This window comes from Folsomia candida, unplaced genomic scaffold (genome assembly GCF_002217175.1).
Source record: "Folsomia candida strain VU population unplaced genomic scaffold, ASM221717v1 Fcan01_Sc001, whole genome shotgun sequence".
In the NCBI taxonomy this organism is placed as follows: domain Eukaryota; kingdom Metazoa; phylum Arthropoda; class Collembola; order Entomobryomorpha; family Isotomidae; genus Folsomia; species Folsomia candida.
In genome coordinates, this window is record NW_019091193.1 from 19900860 (window position 1) to 19918853 (window position 17994).

The following is a 17994-nucleotide window of genomic DNA, read 5'->3' on the forward strand; positions in this document are numbered from 1 at the left end:
TGGAAATGCCTTTCTGACTCAACTCATCCAGACACGACTGTGAAGGTATTAGTCTTACGAAGTAATTTATTTCTCCGGGGCTGCTACGCGACAATATAGCACCGTCGTCGATCGAAATTAGATTGAGATGAAGAACCCAGATGAGCAAAAATGAGCTTATTGTTCTGGAGCCGTTCGTGGTTGGTTGGTTCCACAGAATCTACAAGCACCGTTGACGCTTTCATTGAACAAATGCGCTGTAGTTAATACAATTTGGCTTAATAAAATTGCACATAAATTGTTGAGAACCCGACCTGATACCTGAAGAAGGATAGTACATAAATTATGAGAACAAACCGAGCCATGGGGCTGCATACTTATCTTGAAGGATTACCGAGCGAAAACGATGATTAGTAGCCAGAGCCAGAACTACTTGCCTCAAGTATGACTTGTAAATGAAATTTTACTAAGAATAACTTTGGTATACACACATTTGCTTTTGAATTAATTGAAGTAATGGAGACTAAGTTTTGGCTTGGTTTCATGAGCTTGTTGATTTGCTGCTCTGTAACTACTTGGTGAAAGCAGTTCCCCTCAAACCGTAGTCTGAGAGTAGGAAAAAGACGAGTTTGGTTGGATGCATTGTTAGGAATATCCGATGTAGAATACGCACAAACTTGGATAATAAGTCCTCCTTTAGCAAAGTCAGCCAATTTCAGTTCCATGTCATTCGCTAGTTGAGCAATTTATTATTAATGCAATTTAGGTAGGCCGTAGTACCAAAATACTTTCTCACAACTCGCTATCAATGACTACGTGATGGAACTATTGCAGTAATAACTAAATACTATGCACGGCATAAAAAACATGTCTCATTCAACGTCAGCATATTATATCATATTGCTCTAGAACGATATGTATAGTATAGTATATAATCCAAAGAAAAACTATATTTTATCACAGAAAATTGAAAAACAACTCAAATGTGAGTATGCAAGATATTTTATCAAATATGGCTGCGAGGTGAATCTAAAGTTAACAAACAAGAAAACTCAAAATTCTTCTACGTTTGTAATAAAAATATTTGCTTTCTTGTGCCTCTCGGCGAAAAATTTCCTTTGATTTTTCCCCTCTTTTGGTTATATGTAGCTCCTCAAACATACAGAAGGATAATCAATCAAATCTCAAATAAGAGATCCTGAGCAAGCATCCTGAGAGCCTGTTCTTGTATTTGGAGAATGAAGAATGAAAATATTCTATCAACGAAACACCGCCATTATCCAATCCGGGCATCCATTGCCCCATTCTCAATCTTAATCTCTATAGACAATCTTATCAGAGTTGGACAACACTCCGTATTCGGCATGAATTACTTACATGATTGCTTGTGAAGAAGTCAATCCACTGCTTCCACTTTCCACACAAAGCCGACACACTGTTCATTATTCTGCATGACTATTGTTTGTTCACATCACACCACGATTCAATTTCGCGAATCCTATTGAATTTCGTGGAACGAGTATTCCGCAAGAAGTAGTTAATCTTTTAAACAAGGTTGGCATCAACCAGGATCACGGTTTTCGCGCTGATGGTCACCAATGGCGTCGTGTGTGTGTGTGGATATCTAATTATTTTGCTGGTCCAATGTGTGCTCGTTCGCTCTGACGCCACCTCCAATTGCAGAATGTAGAAAATGCGAGTGGGTTTATTTGCCTTAATGACTCGGTGTATTCGAGCATGTCTGGGAGACAGGAAGGAAGTGAAAGTTGGTGGGAGACAACTTCAGCTCCCATTTGCTTTCTCCAGGTTCAGAGACGACGCTGCTCCAGTCGTACTGCTTGCTGTGCTCTGTTCTCCGTGGCTTGTTCGTCTCGCTCTGAGCCCGGAGACCGGTGGGGAGCTGTGCTAAATACTTGGCTCACCCACAAAACGACTGACTCAGTCACTTCTGCAAGATAACATCAAACCCGTTTTCTGAACCCTTCATGTGTGGCTTTCGTACGTACATTGCGTCTGTCCAACTTTTATAGATAATTGGTCTGCTGGTGAATGCGTGGTGACAACAAAAGTTCAACAAGAACTAAAAAGTGATGGTCCATCTGGATCTCAGAACCTACAAACAAAGCCTGCATGTATCGGAAATAATTATGACGAGGAAAATAAATTATTGCTTTTGGAGTTTCTTTTACTTGCCACACGTATATACATTTCCAAGAGCTTGAGTGTTTTGCCCATGTTTAATGAGTTTGAGTAAAATTAGTTTGGACGCTACAATTTGAGAAATTTGAGAAGACGGGCGTTATAAATTGACTAGTATTATTAATAAAACGCTCCCAATATTACTAACAAATTATTGACGTCAGAGGCAGAGATATCGAGATATTTGTTTAGTCATGTATCAGGGGGTTAGAGGCGATACAATTATAAATACATGGCATAGTCATAGACGTTGGTTGTAGCTGTAGTGTATGTAAATACATATTGGTACAATTGACCTAGAAGTAACAGATAGGTGACATCAATTTTTAGTTGGGAATTTTTTAACCTGTAAAGTCAAAATGACAAAAGAAACTTTACAATGAGGCGGACTTTGACCATAAAATCAGACGCAGGTCTCGCAAGCATATGCACACATCAAACTAGGGATAAGCAAAGATGGATGGATAAATTCAATCATCTCTAACTCTGACATTTGGGACTACCACATGTACAAATACTCCGCTTTTACACAATCCGGCAGTACATAATCCGGGTAAGGTTAACCCCAAATCGTCGATTTGGACTTTTTAAGACCACTCTTCTTTGACTTGTATTTATTTGAAATTGCATAATGCGTCTCACCCGTAACCTCAGATTTCAAAATAATAACGAAAAGTTGACTACAAAATCCAAATCTGAAAAGCCTTTGCATATATTTTTTTAGTCTCACTCAGACTTTCCCAACTTCAAACCTGTCCATCACGATCAACAATCCTTCAAGACTGCACTCCACCTTGATACCTATGCATGTATGGATTCTTCATCCATTTAAATTCCCGGCCCAGTTAGTATTTCGACAACCTGCAAACCAAAATAAGGCAGAAGCCGAGTTATTTATTATCTGCAGTATATTCAATTCCCATTACTTACATATTGCGACACACAACAACACACAACGACAGACATTTCCCCTGCTTGGGAAAAAATGAGACAGTGAAGGATTTTCCAAGTAGCGTTTCACTTTCTCCGTTTCTTCTTCATAAATGGGGGAGAGCGACCGAAGGAGAAGTTGGATGAGGACTGATGAGTTTGCTTAAGCATGCTTTCACCAGCCTACATACGTTCGTACGTACCGTGTATTGGTTTATAGTTTATAGGACATTGCTTGAAAGTCATTGGAATTTGCTGAAAATGTTCTCGAGTATTTGTGGTGACTTGGTTTGAAGTTTCATGAAATCTCTCTTTTGCTGAGTTATTCGATATTGACCTATTTTCCAATGAAATGTTTTCACGTATAGTGATATCGGAAGAGATACGCCTCGAACCCGATACGCTGATAAAAGCATTAAAAAAGATGTTTGAATGGTTGAAGATTTTTTTAAGAGCGTAAAATCCAAGTATAGTGTCTCGCAGCCCTTTGTCCTACATCCACATTGCTAAAGAACAAACGAAGCAAAAGTACCTGGAGGCACATTCTGCGAAACATTTCCAGCAGCAGTTGAAAAATTCTCAGAAAATAAAGTATCAAAGAAACGGATTTATATAGTTTAACAATCAGTAAGAAGTATACTTAAGTTGGATGTTATTGGATATTTCCAAAGTCTCAATAGGAAATTATATATTTTGTAATATTTAATAATTGGATCCTGAGTTGGACTTGGAAGTTGAGAGGATTGTACTAGTGGAACATGTGCTAGCAATTTCACACCCAACAATTCCAGTAACTATACAGATTGTCGTCGACTCCTCTTTTTGCGACGTCTCAATTATTTTCTTACCAAAAATGATATACGACTCACTCTAAAATCCTGGCAAATTTGATGACTTTTATGCTCTCAAAATTTTTAGAAGTTTCTTCAATCGTATCTCGTTTACTTTATCGCAAACCTCGTCAACTTTTGGAGGAACAGTGAAACACTGGTAAAACTTGTGCACAAAGGGAAATTGCAAACAGCTCGTGGACCTATAAGTAGTAGTAGATGTACCTCTGGATCACAATCTGAGTCACCTCACCATGAAATCAGAGGAGATTATTAAGGCTTTGAAGTTACAACTGTTTGTTTCCTCCGAAGTGCAGAGCTAATTGGTCTGCTGGGACCAAAACTCCTTTCTTCTATTCCTCTGTTGTATCGAGCACTAAATATAATATCAGCAAATCTATCATTATGCACGTATATACGTGGCTTGCTTGGCTCATTACAGAATTACAGACCGCAGCAGGTTCAGCATTCAGTGTTTGAAGCATTTTCATCAAAGAGTACCCCATTCATTGCTGGAATTAATTAACGGGGTAAGAAATGCAGATATTGCATTTAATCAGAAAAGTAAATAAGAACCAAGCAAAACTAATAGATATTTCGTTTCATTATTCAAAACTTTCCTCTTCCAACGGAGCCTACATAAATTCAAAGCATTTAACTTCACAGTTTCAAATTTGTGTTGGTGATGTGATGATAATCAATTTGAGGTACATAAAGTGAGAAACAACCTGGAAAATTATTGTTTGATCTCACCTCCACTTATTTATAAGGTGTTTTTTTACAAATGAATGTTAAATTGTTCGTATTAAAGATAATTAACCAACTTCTTCTAGATCTAACTAACTAACCAACTTTTTCTATATCGATCTTCTAGTTGACGTAAGTTTACAATTTAACTAATTGAACAATCCGAAATTATAAAGAAAATTCAACCACTAATATAGAATTATACTAAACCTTACTGCCCTACTTATGCATGTAGTTATTTATGGAGGTGCTTCTTTCATGGGATGTTTGTGATGTTTGTGATGTTTATCATGTTACATGAGATCTTTGTCAGTTTGTCAATGTATGTGGAGGTATATTCAACATACATATCTCCGAGCAATGCCAATATTATTGATTTTGAAGATGAGAACCAAATTCAACTGTGATCACCCATCGCTCCTTGAATCACCCAAGAACTTTGTAAGATGTAAGTTATGAAATGAATGGAAACTACGAATTTACATGTCACCGCTAGTAGTGCATACTGGTCGTACATGCATATATACATATTATGCAAGTATGTAAATGTACTTCACATGATATCAATCACCAAAAATGCTTGTGAATGGGAAAGGTAGTCGAAATGATGATTGATTCAGTAGCTGTAAAGTTGGAGTAATTTTTTTGGTCCTTTCAAGTATTGTTGCATAATTCTAATTCAGAGGAATAATATGACGCTCGATCCACTATGAATGCATTTGATATTGTTGTGCGTATGGAAAGACGCCGAAAAGGCTTAAATAAAACACTATTTGATCATTTGCATAATTACTATTTGTATCTGATTTACTTATTTTAACAATTATTATGATCACCCAGCCCCAAGTTCGTCGAAATAAATATGCGTTCCTCTTCCTCAGCCAATTATTGTAAATTTTGAATCATCATTTATTCTCATTTAATTCATTTCAGTACATCGTGCAAACATTCAGTTCATTTGCACAAGTAAAAAAATTAGGCTTCAATAAGGGATAGTGAAATATTAAAGTCAAGTGTACACAAAGATTTGAGGATTATCTAAAAACAATTATGTATTCTTGTTTCGTTTCTCATGTTCAGTGACGCAGGTTATAGTTTTAAGTCAAGTACTCCAACAAAAATTAATAAATGATTGTCTCAATAAACTTACAAACATAACCAAGTTTGGCACCACACATCTTGATGTGTCAATTTTCATATTTAAACACAAGACTTACTAGATAGACAAATCAACAAAACTAAAACTTTGACGAAAATCTAAACGCGTCACATTATTTTCTTGGAACGGACAAAGCTCACCAAATTTTGCGAATTTCGTATTCAAATACATAGTTGTAAAATTCATATTGATTTCCGCATAGTGAGAATTGTGTTGTGATATATGATGTATTGTACCATGTGTTCCATGATCTAATTAAGTTATCTTACACTGTCCATCTTGCCCCGGAAATGAGTTGCTTGATTTTGGGAGTTTTGTGACGTGGTCACTGATCCACTTCCTGGGGTCACAGGGACATTTCTGGTGGCTCATGTGTCGTGGGGGAGACAGATGGAGGTCATCTTCCTCCCCAGACAAACTCAAGTTGTCAATACTCAGGTTATCTGTCAGCTTGGCTTTTGGTTTTCCGGTGGGGAAGAAGGAAAGCTCCTCTTCACTGAAATTACATGGTTTAGGAAATTTACCGGTTACGAACGTGCAAATGGTATGCATTATGCATTGGACAAATCAAACAAGACAAGGCGACTGACCTATCATCCGAGTCCCATTCTACCAACGGTTTAACTTCCGAAGTGGTTCCCGTGTTTGGAGTTTCACCTTCATCTAATTTGATTTTATGAGAACTATGTTCCTGTTCGTCCCTGGTTTTCAAACCTGATCTGGCACTACTTCCCCCTCCACTACCACTCGTCGATGGGTGTCTCCTATTGTTGTTCATATTGTTCATTGTTGGAAGGCTTTTGTTTGGCACTGCAAGTCGCTCCGGAGGTATAAGTCCTCCGACCACTTTGCTACGGGACGATTTTGAAATTATCTCTACTTCATCCTCTTGAAACTTTACACACGCAGGCTTCCTGTCCTCTGCAGAGGAATATCGGGTTTTGACGGTGTTTTTAGTTTTCGAGGACTTGGATTTTGATAAGCTTTTACTGGCTGATGATGGATCGGTAGAAGTGGAAGAAGAATTGGTTATTATCTGTTCGGATGAATTTGATTTCAAAGTGGGACTTGAATTCGAATTGGCTGGAATTTCCCGAGTCCCTATGTTCCACTCGCCAAATTCAGACTCATCTTTCGGGGACATTGAGTTCATTGCGGCTATAATTTACAAATATGCGACAACAACAAAATTATTATGCATCCATAACTTTTAACCGATGTTTGCTTAGATATTTGCTTGATTTTACATTGTGCATCGCGTCATATTTATTTTCACCTCGCATAAGACATGTGTAATAATAGAAATTCTTTGTTTCTAACCTGCAATAGCCGAAGCTTGTGCAATTTTCCTTTCCAACTTTTTTTGCAGCTGTACCGTACTCGTGACGAGTGAGGTGCTGCTGGAGTTAGGAGAAATTGAAGTTGTGGTTTCCTTCCCTTGTCCTGTCCCATTACATTGAGAGGTGGACATTATTCCTGTTATGCCCTTTCCAGTTGGTGTTGGAGTTGTCGTCGTTGTCGTCAATGTTGACGTTGACATTGATGAACCGCTACTGCCACCAATGTTTCCATTACGTACACACTGCTGACTTTGATTATGTGACACACTCAGGTTGAGATCTTGCTTCAAATCTAAGCTCAACTTGTTAATAATGTCGACATCTCCTCTCCCAGAACTGGAGAGGTTCAATTGTGAAAGTGGTAATGGATGGTGGAGAGGTGATGGTGACGAGGATAACAAGTCTGTGAAGGACGTGGATGGTGGTTGATTCTCAAATTGATTGACTTTGATATCCGTCGCTGAATAGGTCACTTGAAGATCGAAATCCGACGGGATAGATGCGTTTCGGGATTTGTGATTCTGACCTGCGGCGACTGTGCCGAAGCGGGTGCGGTCTGGACTAAAGGTGATTATTGACTCGTTCTAAAAAAACAAGAAACAAAAAAACTATATTTTAATATACTAGTTTTGAAACTAGTTAAAATACATTTTTGCATTTCTAAATCTACGCATCACCCGTAAATTCTAACAATAAGCTTAATCTATATTACGTAGCGTTGAAATATAGTCTCATGTAATATCATTTCGCTCTGTCTAAACACATAACAGTGCGTAATTAACAAATACTGTTTAGAATAAATTCATAAATTGCACAAATTGTAATTGGATTTCATAGTACTTATTTGCCAAATATTTTTGGCATCTACTACAATAAGCATACCTTAAAATATACTCTTGTATTAAATTTACTTACATTTTTATGCTGATCCACGTCCAATAGATTCCTTGAACCACTGTCAATTCCACAATTTTCAAAGTCCATATTTTGTATCAATACCATTAACAGTGCCCATTAAACAAAAGGCAGCACCAGAGAACTATTCTGTAACTAGAACCGTAAGTACAGGATAAAAACGATTGTACGCAATTTTGAATTTCAGTTTGGACTGCAATTCTAATTCCACCACAATACGCAACTAGGACATGCAAATTGTCTTCTTTCTGCATGAAGTAACGTAGATGGATATTGGTAAGTTTTCGCCCAGATGTTACGACTATGAATTAAATTTATTTTCACTTGCACAACTACCGACCCGGGTACTGGGGATGTCGACCAAATCCGAAGTTTGGTGCTTTCCTTCCTCCTCCGGTGCTTTCTCCAATGAGTGGCATGCAATGATGGGGATTGGATTGAATGATGAGGATTTTCTCCCATGTTTCTACCAACAAGCCTGCCGTCTCACACAACGATACACAATTATTTAACTAAAATACTGAACAAATTCTTCATAATCTTGATGTACTACATGATAAATATTATGCATGAATGAGGTGCATTAGATTGCAATTTAATTCAACAGATTCTTTTATCCCAATATTTATGATTATGATTATTTATAATTAAATCAAATCACATTTAGATTATTTTTTGAAAATTCTGAACTCAAATACATTTTCAAGTATTACATATGCAATTAAAATCCTGGAGGGGGAATTGGTTCTTCTCCACCGTTCGTACCACTAGCCAAGTTGAACTTCAGTGTCGAACGGGAGAAACCGTGGTAGAGAAACGCATCATTTGCAGGGCCCAAACTCCAAATAATATTCATCAAGGCATCCTGCGTAAGAACATTGTTCAAGTTAATCAAATAATTATTTGGCCATCTAATTATTTTGTATGTTAAACAACAATACCCTAATCTCAATGTCTACAGGATCACCAGTAGACAAGCGTCTACTAAACTTTACATAAGTTATCCCATCAGCTTCCGTGGCATTCAAAAGATTCCAATCTTGTTGTGCGTCAAGTCTTGGAGTTGAAGCGTCATATGAAGTATAATCCTGCAAATAGATACACATTTTAAGTTTAACTTGCAAAATTGTCAAATCTCGATGCATATGCGTTTCTCAGACTATATTGGATTTTATAAGTCTTTAGATATGTTCTTACACCAAAGTATGAAGTTCCGTTTTGATACACGCCTCCCATGAAAATATCAGCCTGAACCATTCCTGAAATATTCGTAAATCCGAAAGCAATGTAGCCCGTCGTCCGTCCGGTGATTTCAAAGGTAACTGAAAGGGTTTGTGTGTCAATTGAATAGCTCAGATTGTAGTTGTTGGTGGCTGTCGGGATGTCAGTGGGGGTTTGTTGAGCGCTTGTCGTCAAAAGGATCGACAGAGACGCCGAAACGAAAACGCATAAAATCAAAACATTGCTAAACGTCTTCATTTTTACGCAAGACGACTAATTCTTGGTGAAATACAGAAATTTATTGTACTCTCCTGCCTACACCATCAATGGTCGTTGTATAATGATTTTAATCTTTAGATTGGTGACGCTCTGGATTTATGTACGACATCAGTTTGCTCTGTATCAAACAATGGGAGCACTGATGGATGAGTGACAGTATCAGAAATTTTGTAATACAGTTGAATTATTGATTATATAACTAAAAAGGGTGATAAGATTAACGTGGCAATTCCATGATGCATGTACGTATGTACAGATCGTTATATTTATAAATGAGATATTCTTCAGCTACACACATACATATGCACATGTTAATATATGCATAAATTATTTTCATAATGGAAATAATTTCATAATTTCATAATGGAAAGTTTACATTTGATGTTATTAATTATTCCTTAAAATCTATTCTCATCCTAGAACTCTACACTTGGCAAAATTTCCAGTTTTTGAGGCAAGATGAGACGCTGTTACTCTTTGCAATTACATACATATTGCAGACGCGTGACACATGTCTAGAGTTTTTTTTCTTATGCTTTCAACGTGACTTTCACTCCAATATTTATTCCCCTATGGAAACTCTATATCGAATCGACCAAACAAATCCACATTTTGATGGAAGCGAAATACAGTTCATTTACTTTGTAACTTTCATTTTTGCACCACATGCTACAGGAAACATTTTAAAATCAAATCCTCCTCAAGTCACATTTAGTTTTTGGCTATGGCTCCAGGAAAACCCCAACAGCAAGACCAAGGGAAGGCGCCTCAGGAGGGTGGGGCTTCGAAAGGGAAGAAGCGTGGAAAAGGACGGCGAGGAAACTTTGAGGATGACTACGGTTACAGTCGACGAGACCAAAACTTGGCTAAACCACCAGATCAGGAAAAGCTAACTGAAACGGTACTGCTTTAAACTTTTAACTGCTTTCCCTGATGCAGGCAAGTTTGTCATAACGCGTATTACGGTTTACGGTCTCACTCGCAGCAACTGAAAGAAGAACTCGTCAGAAATCTTTCATGTGTGGACCCAGCCAAGATGAAGAACAGAGTTGTGTGGGATGCCAATGAAAAGTGAGTGATGGACGACTCGATCACGTACAATAAACCTTTATAAATCTCAACTTTTATCTCCACCACATTTTTAGAGGGTTTATTTTGGCCCAAGATGAGGAGCAAACAATTCACATGTTTCACTTGGACTCGGAGCTGATTTTTAAGGATTCTCAGGAAGAGATCAAGGAATATCCGTTCAGTCTCTCGGAGGAAGTTGAGGATCCAGAATTTGTAGAAAAGAAATCACCACCTCCAGCCTCTGCTGATCCTTCTTCTTCCAATGACGGCATTTCCGATGAGCAGAAAGCAACCGAGGAAGCGGAAGATGCGGATGAAAAAGGTTGTTACTCTCCAAACTGTAAACTACTCGAGAAATATTTCAGTAACATGTGGATTTTGCATATGTGTAGAGGAGATAGCTCAAGCCAAGGAAGAAAAGCCGACCAAACTACTCAACCAATTTAACTTTTGTGAACGTGCCTCACAAACCCTCAACAATCCCATTCGAGTATGATAAATTGAAATGTTGACTATTACAGATGTACTTACATGTCGCATATGCCAGCGCTCGTGCGATTTTCCCCATTTCACAATTTATGCACATTTTTGTCGTCTCACATTTTTCACACAATTAGGAACACTCGGCTCAGACCGTGCCTCCACCCAGGTCCTCATACAAAGATTACTGCAATGCTTGGATAATATACGACCTGTATGAATCCGATACGGCCAACCGTCCCAAAGCGACCAAAAAAGTTGCTGCTGGTGGCGGAGGGGGGGAAGGCGAAGAGGGCGAAGAAGGGGAGAAGAAAGAGGGGGCAGAAGGCGAAGAGAAAAAGGACAAGGCAAAGGACACAAAGAAGGACAAGGAAAGGGAGGGAAAGTGTGTTCACATTCATTGTCTTTGTTCGAATTGTTTACAGATTTTTTAATTGAAAAATATATAAACATTTCCAGAGTTGCTGCAAAAGAGAAAGTTCGAGTAAGAAAAGCGTCCATTTTGGAAGGAACCGCAGCTCAAGAAGCAGCCCTGGCAAAATCTGCCGAAGGACTCAAAATCTTGGAGCGACTTGTTATGCAAAATGTTTTTAACGATGTTCTTCACGGTATTAAGAAAAGTTAAAAAAAGTTTAAGTGTCACATCGTAAAATGCGTAAAATGATTCCATATGTTTCGCAGACTTCAAGTACTATGAAGATGCTTCTGATGAGTTCCGAGAAACAGGAGAAGGGACAATTCTGCCCTTGTGGAAGTTTGCATACGACAGAGCAAAGAAACATCATGTGACCTCGATCAGTTGGTGAGAGCATATTTGAATTATGTATATACGAATATGTGTATAAAGTATTTTATTCGTAGGGCACAAAGTGAACCGGACATGTTTGCCGTCAGCTATGGTTCATGTGAGTAAATTTATCTACATACATATTTTGCACTTTGGAAAAATTTGTGCATGTTTATATGAAAATTATATGGTGAATTTCAGTTAATTTCATGCACCCAATTCTGGACGGAATGGTGTTGATTTGGAGTTTGAGAAATACTGCATTTCCAGAACATATTTGGATGGCTCCGAAGGGTGCAATGTCTTGTGCAATCCATCCGCTGTAAGCATGTAGATATGTCCGCTTTCTATGATACCTTTATTTCACTCTTCAGCAGTGCTTGAGCTTCAGAAAGATGCTTTCTCTGCCTTTCTTTGCCGGCAACATTACTCTCACGATTATCGACATGTCCCATCCGACCACTCGTATAGGTCAATTAATCACTCAAATGGTCAAGTGCAGTTCTTGTCAATTTACCCCGACCCCATTTTTTTGCCTGAATTTTCATCCACGTTACGGAGATCTCTTTCCTTCGCCGTCTAATGTATATTTACTGTTAACGTCTTTCTCGTCTTCCTCAGGCAAGACTGTCTCGTAGCCGTGGGTCTTTATGACGGGAACGTTGCGCTGCTCCAGCTCCGTGAAAATGAAGAAAACTCCAATCGATCCGTTATACTCAAGAACTGTCAGTAAGTAAAATGATAAATCCTATAAAGTAAGTAATTCATATGAGAGACAGACAGTTTGAAATTGAAATTCCAATGACACTTATCACATAAACCTGTGTGTATTATATAAGTCACCATCTTTTTGTACAAGAGCACATTTGCCCACCGTAAAAATCCTGATTTTCACCTTCATGTTGTGTATGTGAAACCAGTTCATTCCGCTATCTTGCTTGACGTCACATTCGCTTGCGCTCAAGTTAAGTGTCCTTTGTTCCTTTTGACACAGAACTTCTGAGCATCTTTGTTTTGTGATCAGCAAATTGTAAACCGTGAACGAGCAGATGTGTATGTAATCCTCTCGGTTTGTTGGAATTTGTATATTTACTGAGACAAGAGGCACACATTTATTTCTACATAATTCGACAGTTCCCGAATATTGTTGTCGAAATGGCCTAATTTTGCAAATTCGAAAATAAGAAATTATTGTATTATCATTATCCATTATCTAAGTTGGGATTATTTTACAGCATCGTGATGAAACATCGCTCTCCCATTTGGTCCGTACGATGGGCGGACAACGACATGGATAACAATCCCAACTTTTACTCGTGCGGGATGGATGGACAGGTTATCCATTGGGTTATCGATCCTTCAGCGTCCGGCGGTGGCGGAGGGTTGTCAGGCACCCCCATCGCTACACTTCACCTTCCCGTCCCACCCGTTCAAGGACCTGATGGCACGAACTACAACCTCTTTGGTGAGTCACTTAAGCTAAGCATTGATCTTGATGGGATTGTGATGACAAAATTAACAACGTCAACTAATAATCATGCAGGCTGTGCCCGAGCCATGGCTATTCATCCGAAGGAGCGCAGCACTTTTCTGGTGGGGACGGCCGAAGGAAACATTTTCCAATGTTCAATGCTTTACGGGTCCAGATTCCAGCAGGTATGCACATATATGTCGATACATTTAACCGACACACGCTGTGCAATTTATGCAATCGCATTAGAAGTGGAGACAATTTAAATCATCTTCAAACTCAATTCCATTATCATTATTCGAGTAGAAGGAAGGGAACAATTTATGTAAAACGAATTTGCTTATTTGCCTCTCTAATAATTCTCAGTCGCTAAAAGCTCCCCGAAACAAAAGACCTCAAGTCATTTCCTGTTACATAAGCTGTCAGCGGATTGTGTTGCACGCTTTGAAAAGAGAGAGAGAGAGACACTCATCTTCTTGAGAGGATTATTGAGACAAAGCATAGAATGCAATGGCAAACTTGACAAGTCATCACTGGACTCGTATACTGAATACATCTATGCTGCATAGCTGCATATTAACCTATTTCTTCATCCATGTGCAATTTCGTTGAGTAGAGAGAGCGTGCGGTGCGAGTCCTCATTTTGCAAATTGGTCCTTTCTGCTCCATATAATGGAGAACGAACGAATGACAGCGAATCTCATAATATGCATGTAAACAGAAGCCTCTTTTACAGCTTTCAGTATTTCGAGTATTTTGACATTTCATTTTGCATCACTTGCCAGAGCGAGCTCACTCATGGAGGCTTTTCTCAAATATCCAGACATATAATTTGACCATGCTAATAAGAAAATGCAGACGGGATGTATGCACAAGAGGAGTATTTATTTAATACTTGACATTATTTGCGTCACAGATCTACAATGCACATTTCCTCCCGGTAGCTGCGCTCGAATGGAACTACTTTCACCCCGACGTATTTCTTTCATGCTCGGAAGACTGGACCATCAAGGTTTGGGACCGGAATGACTCGTGAGATCCCTTTTTTTGTTTCGATGCTTCGATTTAAATTAACAAGACTGACAAATAAATAATCCTACGAACGATGTTTTCAGAGTTGTTCCATTTCTTAATTGACGACTGTCCTTAACTTTGTTTACAGGGAACCGATGTATGTGTTTGAAATCGGCGTTGCCATTTTGGATTGTGCTTGGGCCCCCTACTCGTCCACTGTCTTTGCTGCTGTAACCGAAGAGGGAAAGGTAACCAACTTGTGTTATTTTATGGAAGTGACAGAATTTGTGCAAATGCAGGTGGGAGCAACTTGATATGAATTGTACTTGGAATTTTCTCAGACCCTGGTATACGACTTGAATGTGAATAAGGAGAAACCAATCTGCTGCCAGCAAGTTGTCACAAAGAAGAAAGTTCGTCCTAATCGCATTGCGTTTAATCCCTACTACCCACTCATCGTTGTTGGAGATGATCGGTTTGTACTTTCAACATAACTCTGTGCATGTGTGTAAATTGTAAATATTTGTTTTCTTCAAACATTAAAGAGGTCAGTTAACAACGTTGAAACTTTCCCCCAATCTGAGGAATTTACCGGTAAGAAAAATAACGGGCAATGTTACATGATGTTTATTTATTAAGGATCAAATAAATTTATATAGAAAACGAAATATAATATATAATCCAGTATAATATAACACAATATACAGACAAATGCACATAAGTGTAGGAGTGAAAGCACTCCGCGTTAACAATACGATTAAATATGGATAAAGTTGTTTTATTCTCGTTACAGAGGGACCCCAAAGGCCACATTGTGGATGGAGAACCCAGAGTCACATTTGAAATCAACAAAATGACCAAACTCTTGTCACTCGTGAGGGACCCCGAGTCTGTCACCGGGCCCAAAACGCTCACCTTGGCTGATGAAAAGCAAGCCAAAAATGTTCTGTCCATCATGGGAGCAGGCAAAAAATAAACTGTAATTTTATGTTAATGAGACAGCGCCACAAAAAATATGCAATAAATCTACATAATATAATGTCCCTATATTTAAATATCTATGATGAAAACTGGACACCAAACAACATTACACTTGAGCAAATCTCTTTTTCCATAAATACTTTTGCCACTTTCTCTCTCGTCTCATCTCATTTTTTGCTTTTTCTTGTTGCGACTCAACTGTTATTTTTCTAGAACTTTGTGCATCTTCCATCACGCCAATTTCTTCTCTGGTCAAGTTTTCCAATCCCATTTCCACCTGCTTTTTTAGACAAGATATTCCGTCCAGGAAATTCCCTCTTGATTTTGCACTTTCACCAGAGGAGAATCCTGCTTTCACGTTAGTCAACTGTTTGCTTCGCACTTCTTTCAATTTCTCCAGAGAAGAAAGCAGTTTGGCCTTTTCTTGGAGAAGCTTCTTCTTTTGTCGAATGTGGACCAAGGACTTTTTGCTTTGGTCCACCAACAGTTCATAATCACGTTGCTTATCATAAATATTCCTTTGTTCCCTTTGCCACTTATCAATTTCCTCTGTCTTTTTTATTCTAGTTGACTTTATCTCCAATTTTGCCCTCTTTTCCCGAGTCCTTTTTGCACGCTGTGATTTGAATTTATTGATTAGCTTCCTGATATTTGAGTCATCTTGGCAAGAGACTGGCATTGAACCGTGTTGAAACATGTTCTACAAAAGGTAAAATAAATGAAGAGTGAGTAAATATTTTGCATGTATACATAAACAAACACAATAGAAATGAGTTTATCTAGAGTTGGTGAAAGCAAACATCAATCACCGATATTCTTATGCAAATATAACGCTGATGTTAGAAGATAGTTACACTATACGAGTATGTGTGTATACTTCGTGTACTGTATCCTCCCACTCCTAAAGACGCACAAATGAGATTGAAATTGACAAAGGCGATGGAAAAACACTCTGTTTCAATAATGTGCTGAGCTAGTGCAAGATAGTGATTCTACTACTGGTTGTGTTTTTGTAGATGTTACGCTTTGCTTTGTATTTATGTATGCAAAAGAACAATAAAGTAAAATCACTATTGTCATTTCATTTTGAAATTGAAATCCATTGAGTTCAAATACCACAGATCTTGCAACCTTTCGGCAATTTTGAAGATGAAATGAAGAAACTTGGTATAATATATAACTTTGTATTTGCTAAACACATTTGGACGCATGAATGGATATTTATATTTACTCACCTTCTTGATTGATGCGATGGTCTGAATGGTTTTCATCCGTTGGTGATGATGAGTTTCTTCTTCATCTTCTTTGCCACTGGCTGTCAACTCATCCAACTTTTGGGAAAGCACTTGAAACTTTTCCCAAGCTTGGGTTCTTAGGGGGATGGGAAAGTCTGCGAGCTATGAGGAATCAACACATACAATGAAATGAAAGTGCTATTATGCAAGAGGATTTCTTAAGTAATACTTGAGCAAGAAATCGACATAAGATTTGATAATTGAATTGAAAAACCAATTCGAAAACTGACTATAGTTCGTGTAAAAAATAACCTAATACAAATCTAATTTACATGTAAAAAAATAGCACTACGAGTACAAAATTATTCATTCATTAAAATACCTTGATACGCTTCCTCTTCTTTTTACGCTTGGGGACTTGCTGCTCATTTACATTTGCATGAGTAAAACTATTTGGAGGAGGTGGTGGTACTAAAAAAATTGGTGATTGCACTAGAAATTCGGAGACACTTGCACTCTCAGCACTGACATAATTGGAAAATGGATATTGAGGTGAAGTCGGCCAAAGATTGGGTATGAAGGATTCTTCCGACGACAACGGTAACCTTCCAGAGAAACATGGATTATCGTTCATGAAATGTCCATCACTTTGGGCATACGTTTGAAATTGTTCGGAATTTTGACCCAATGCATCTTGTCGAATGTAGGGTGAAGTAACATTAACATTGTTTATGCTAGCACTACTCAAAGAAGTCACTTCCTCGTCACTGTCAAATTCTTCCACAAACTCATAGCTCGCCATTTTAGTTTCGTATTTCTTTAATCTATTTCGAAGCTTATAGAAGTGGCACTGTTAGGTATGTATGTATATACCAGTTAAAAAACGGAATTTTGAGTGGTCGAGTTTCTGTTTTAATTTTTTATTTTAGTTACATGCAAAATCATTTATTTCATTCACATATCAAAATCCATCCTCTTCACCAATTAAATATTATGGCAATAGGTACAATCATTTACCTGGAAGTTTAATTATTATTAGGCAATAAACAAGGTTTAGCGGATTACTATTTTCTTAATAATCACCTCACTCAAGCACTCTTCTATTAATCATCAAGACATTGTTGAATTATCAAGCATATTTAGTCACAAACACAACTTTGTTTAAGAGAAAGTGTTTGTAGGCTAGACGAGTCTTTCTTTGCGAATGATTTGGTAAAAATTGATCAATTTACTGGCATACCAATTTAGTTTAGTTAGTCTTAGCCACGCAGTTGCGATAGTTTGGACGGAGTTGTAGTTACATATATTAATAAATTATGCAAGTGTTTTAGAGCATATTTCGAAAAAGAAAGTTTT

General features: G+C 38.0%; 4 protein-coding genes across 5 annotated transcripts in view; 1 reads left to right on the forward strand and 3 right to left on the reverse strand.

The window, feature by feature from the left end:
- LOC110842289 (potassium/sodium hyperpolarization-activated cyclic nucleotide-gated channel 3) overlaps positions 1-1852 on the reverse strand; it is an 86110-nt gene extending 84258 nt beyond the window's left edge. For both annotated transcript variants that reach the window (XM_035851554.1, XM_035851544.1), the window contains exon 1: positions 1357-1852. The gene's annotated coding sequence lies outside the window, so the exon portion shown is untranslated. The remainder of the gene's footprint in view (positions 1-1356) is intronic.
- Positions 1853-5570: 3718 nt separating this feature from the next.
- Positions 5571-9726, reverse strand: LOC110843787 (serine-rich adhesin for platelets). Its single transcript, XM_022089827.2, has 6 exons — positions 9297-9726; positions 9041-9187; positions 8100-8964; positions 7165-7768; positions 6435-7002; positions 5571-6340 (listed from the first exon to the last, which is right to left on the reverse strand). Exons 3-6 carry the CDS (start codon positions 8184-8186, stop codon positions 6100-6102), a joined length of 1500 nt encoding a protein of 499 aa, XP_021945519.2. The 5' UTR covers positions 8187-8964; positions 9041-9187; positions 9297-9726; the 3' UTR covers positions 5571-6099.
- Positions 9727-10275: 549 nt separating this feature from the next.
- Positions 10276-15471, forward strand: LOC110843796 (dynein intermediate chain 2, ciliary). The gene is made up of 17 exons (XM_022089838.2): positions 10276-10500; positions 10585-10670; positions 10745-10992; positions 11063-11160; positions 11288-11535; positions 11610-11758; positions 11832-11952; positions 12012-12055; positions 12139-12259; positions 12559-12666; positions 13173-13402; positions 13481-13593; positions 14325-14440; positions 14571-14670; positions 14764-14897; positions 14968-15016; positions 15216-15471. The coding sequence occupies exons 1-17, from the start codon at positions 10324-10326 to the stop codon at positions 15396-15398; spliced, it is 2325 nt and encodes a 774-aa protein (XP_021945530.1). The 5' UTR covers positions 10276-10323; the 3' UTR covers positions 15399-15471.
- Positions 15034-17993, reverse strand: LOC110842536. The gene is made up of 3 exons (XM_022088300.2): positions 17021-17993; positions 16639-16800; positions 15034-16103 (listed from the first exon to the last, which is right to left on the reverse strand). The coding sequence occupies exons 1-3, from the start codon at positions 17438-17440 to the stop codon at positions 15510-15512; spliced, it is 1176 nt and encodes a 391-aa protein (XP_021943992.1). The 5' UTR covers positions 17441-17993; the 3' UTR covers positions 15034-15509.
- Position 17994: the final 1 nt, after the last annotated feature.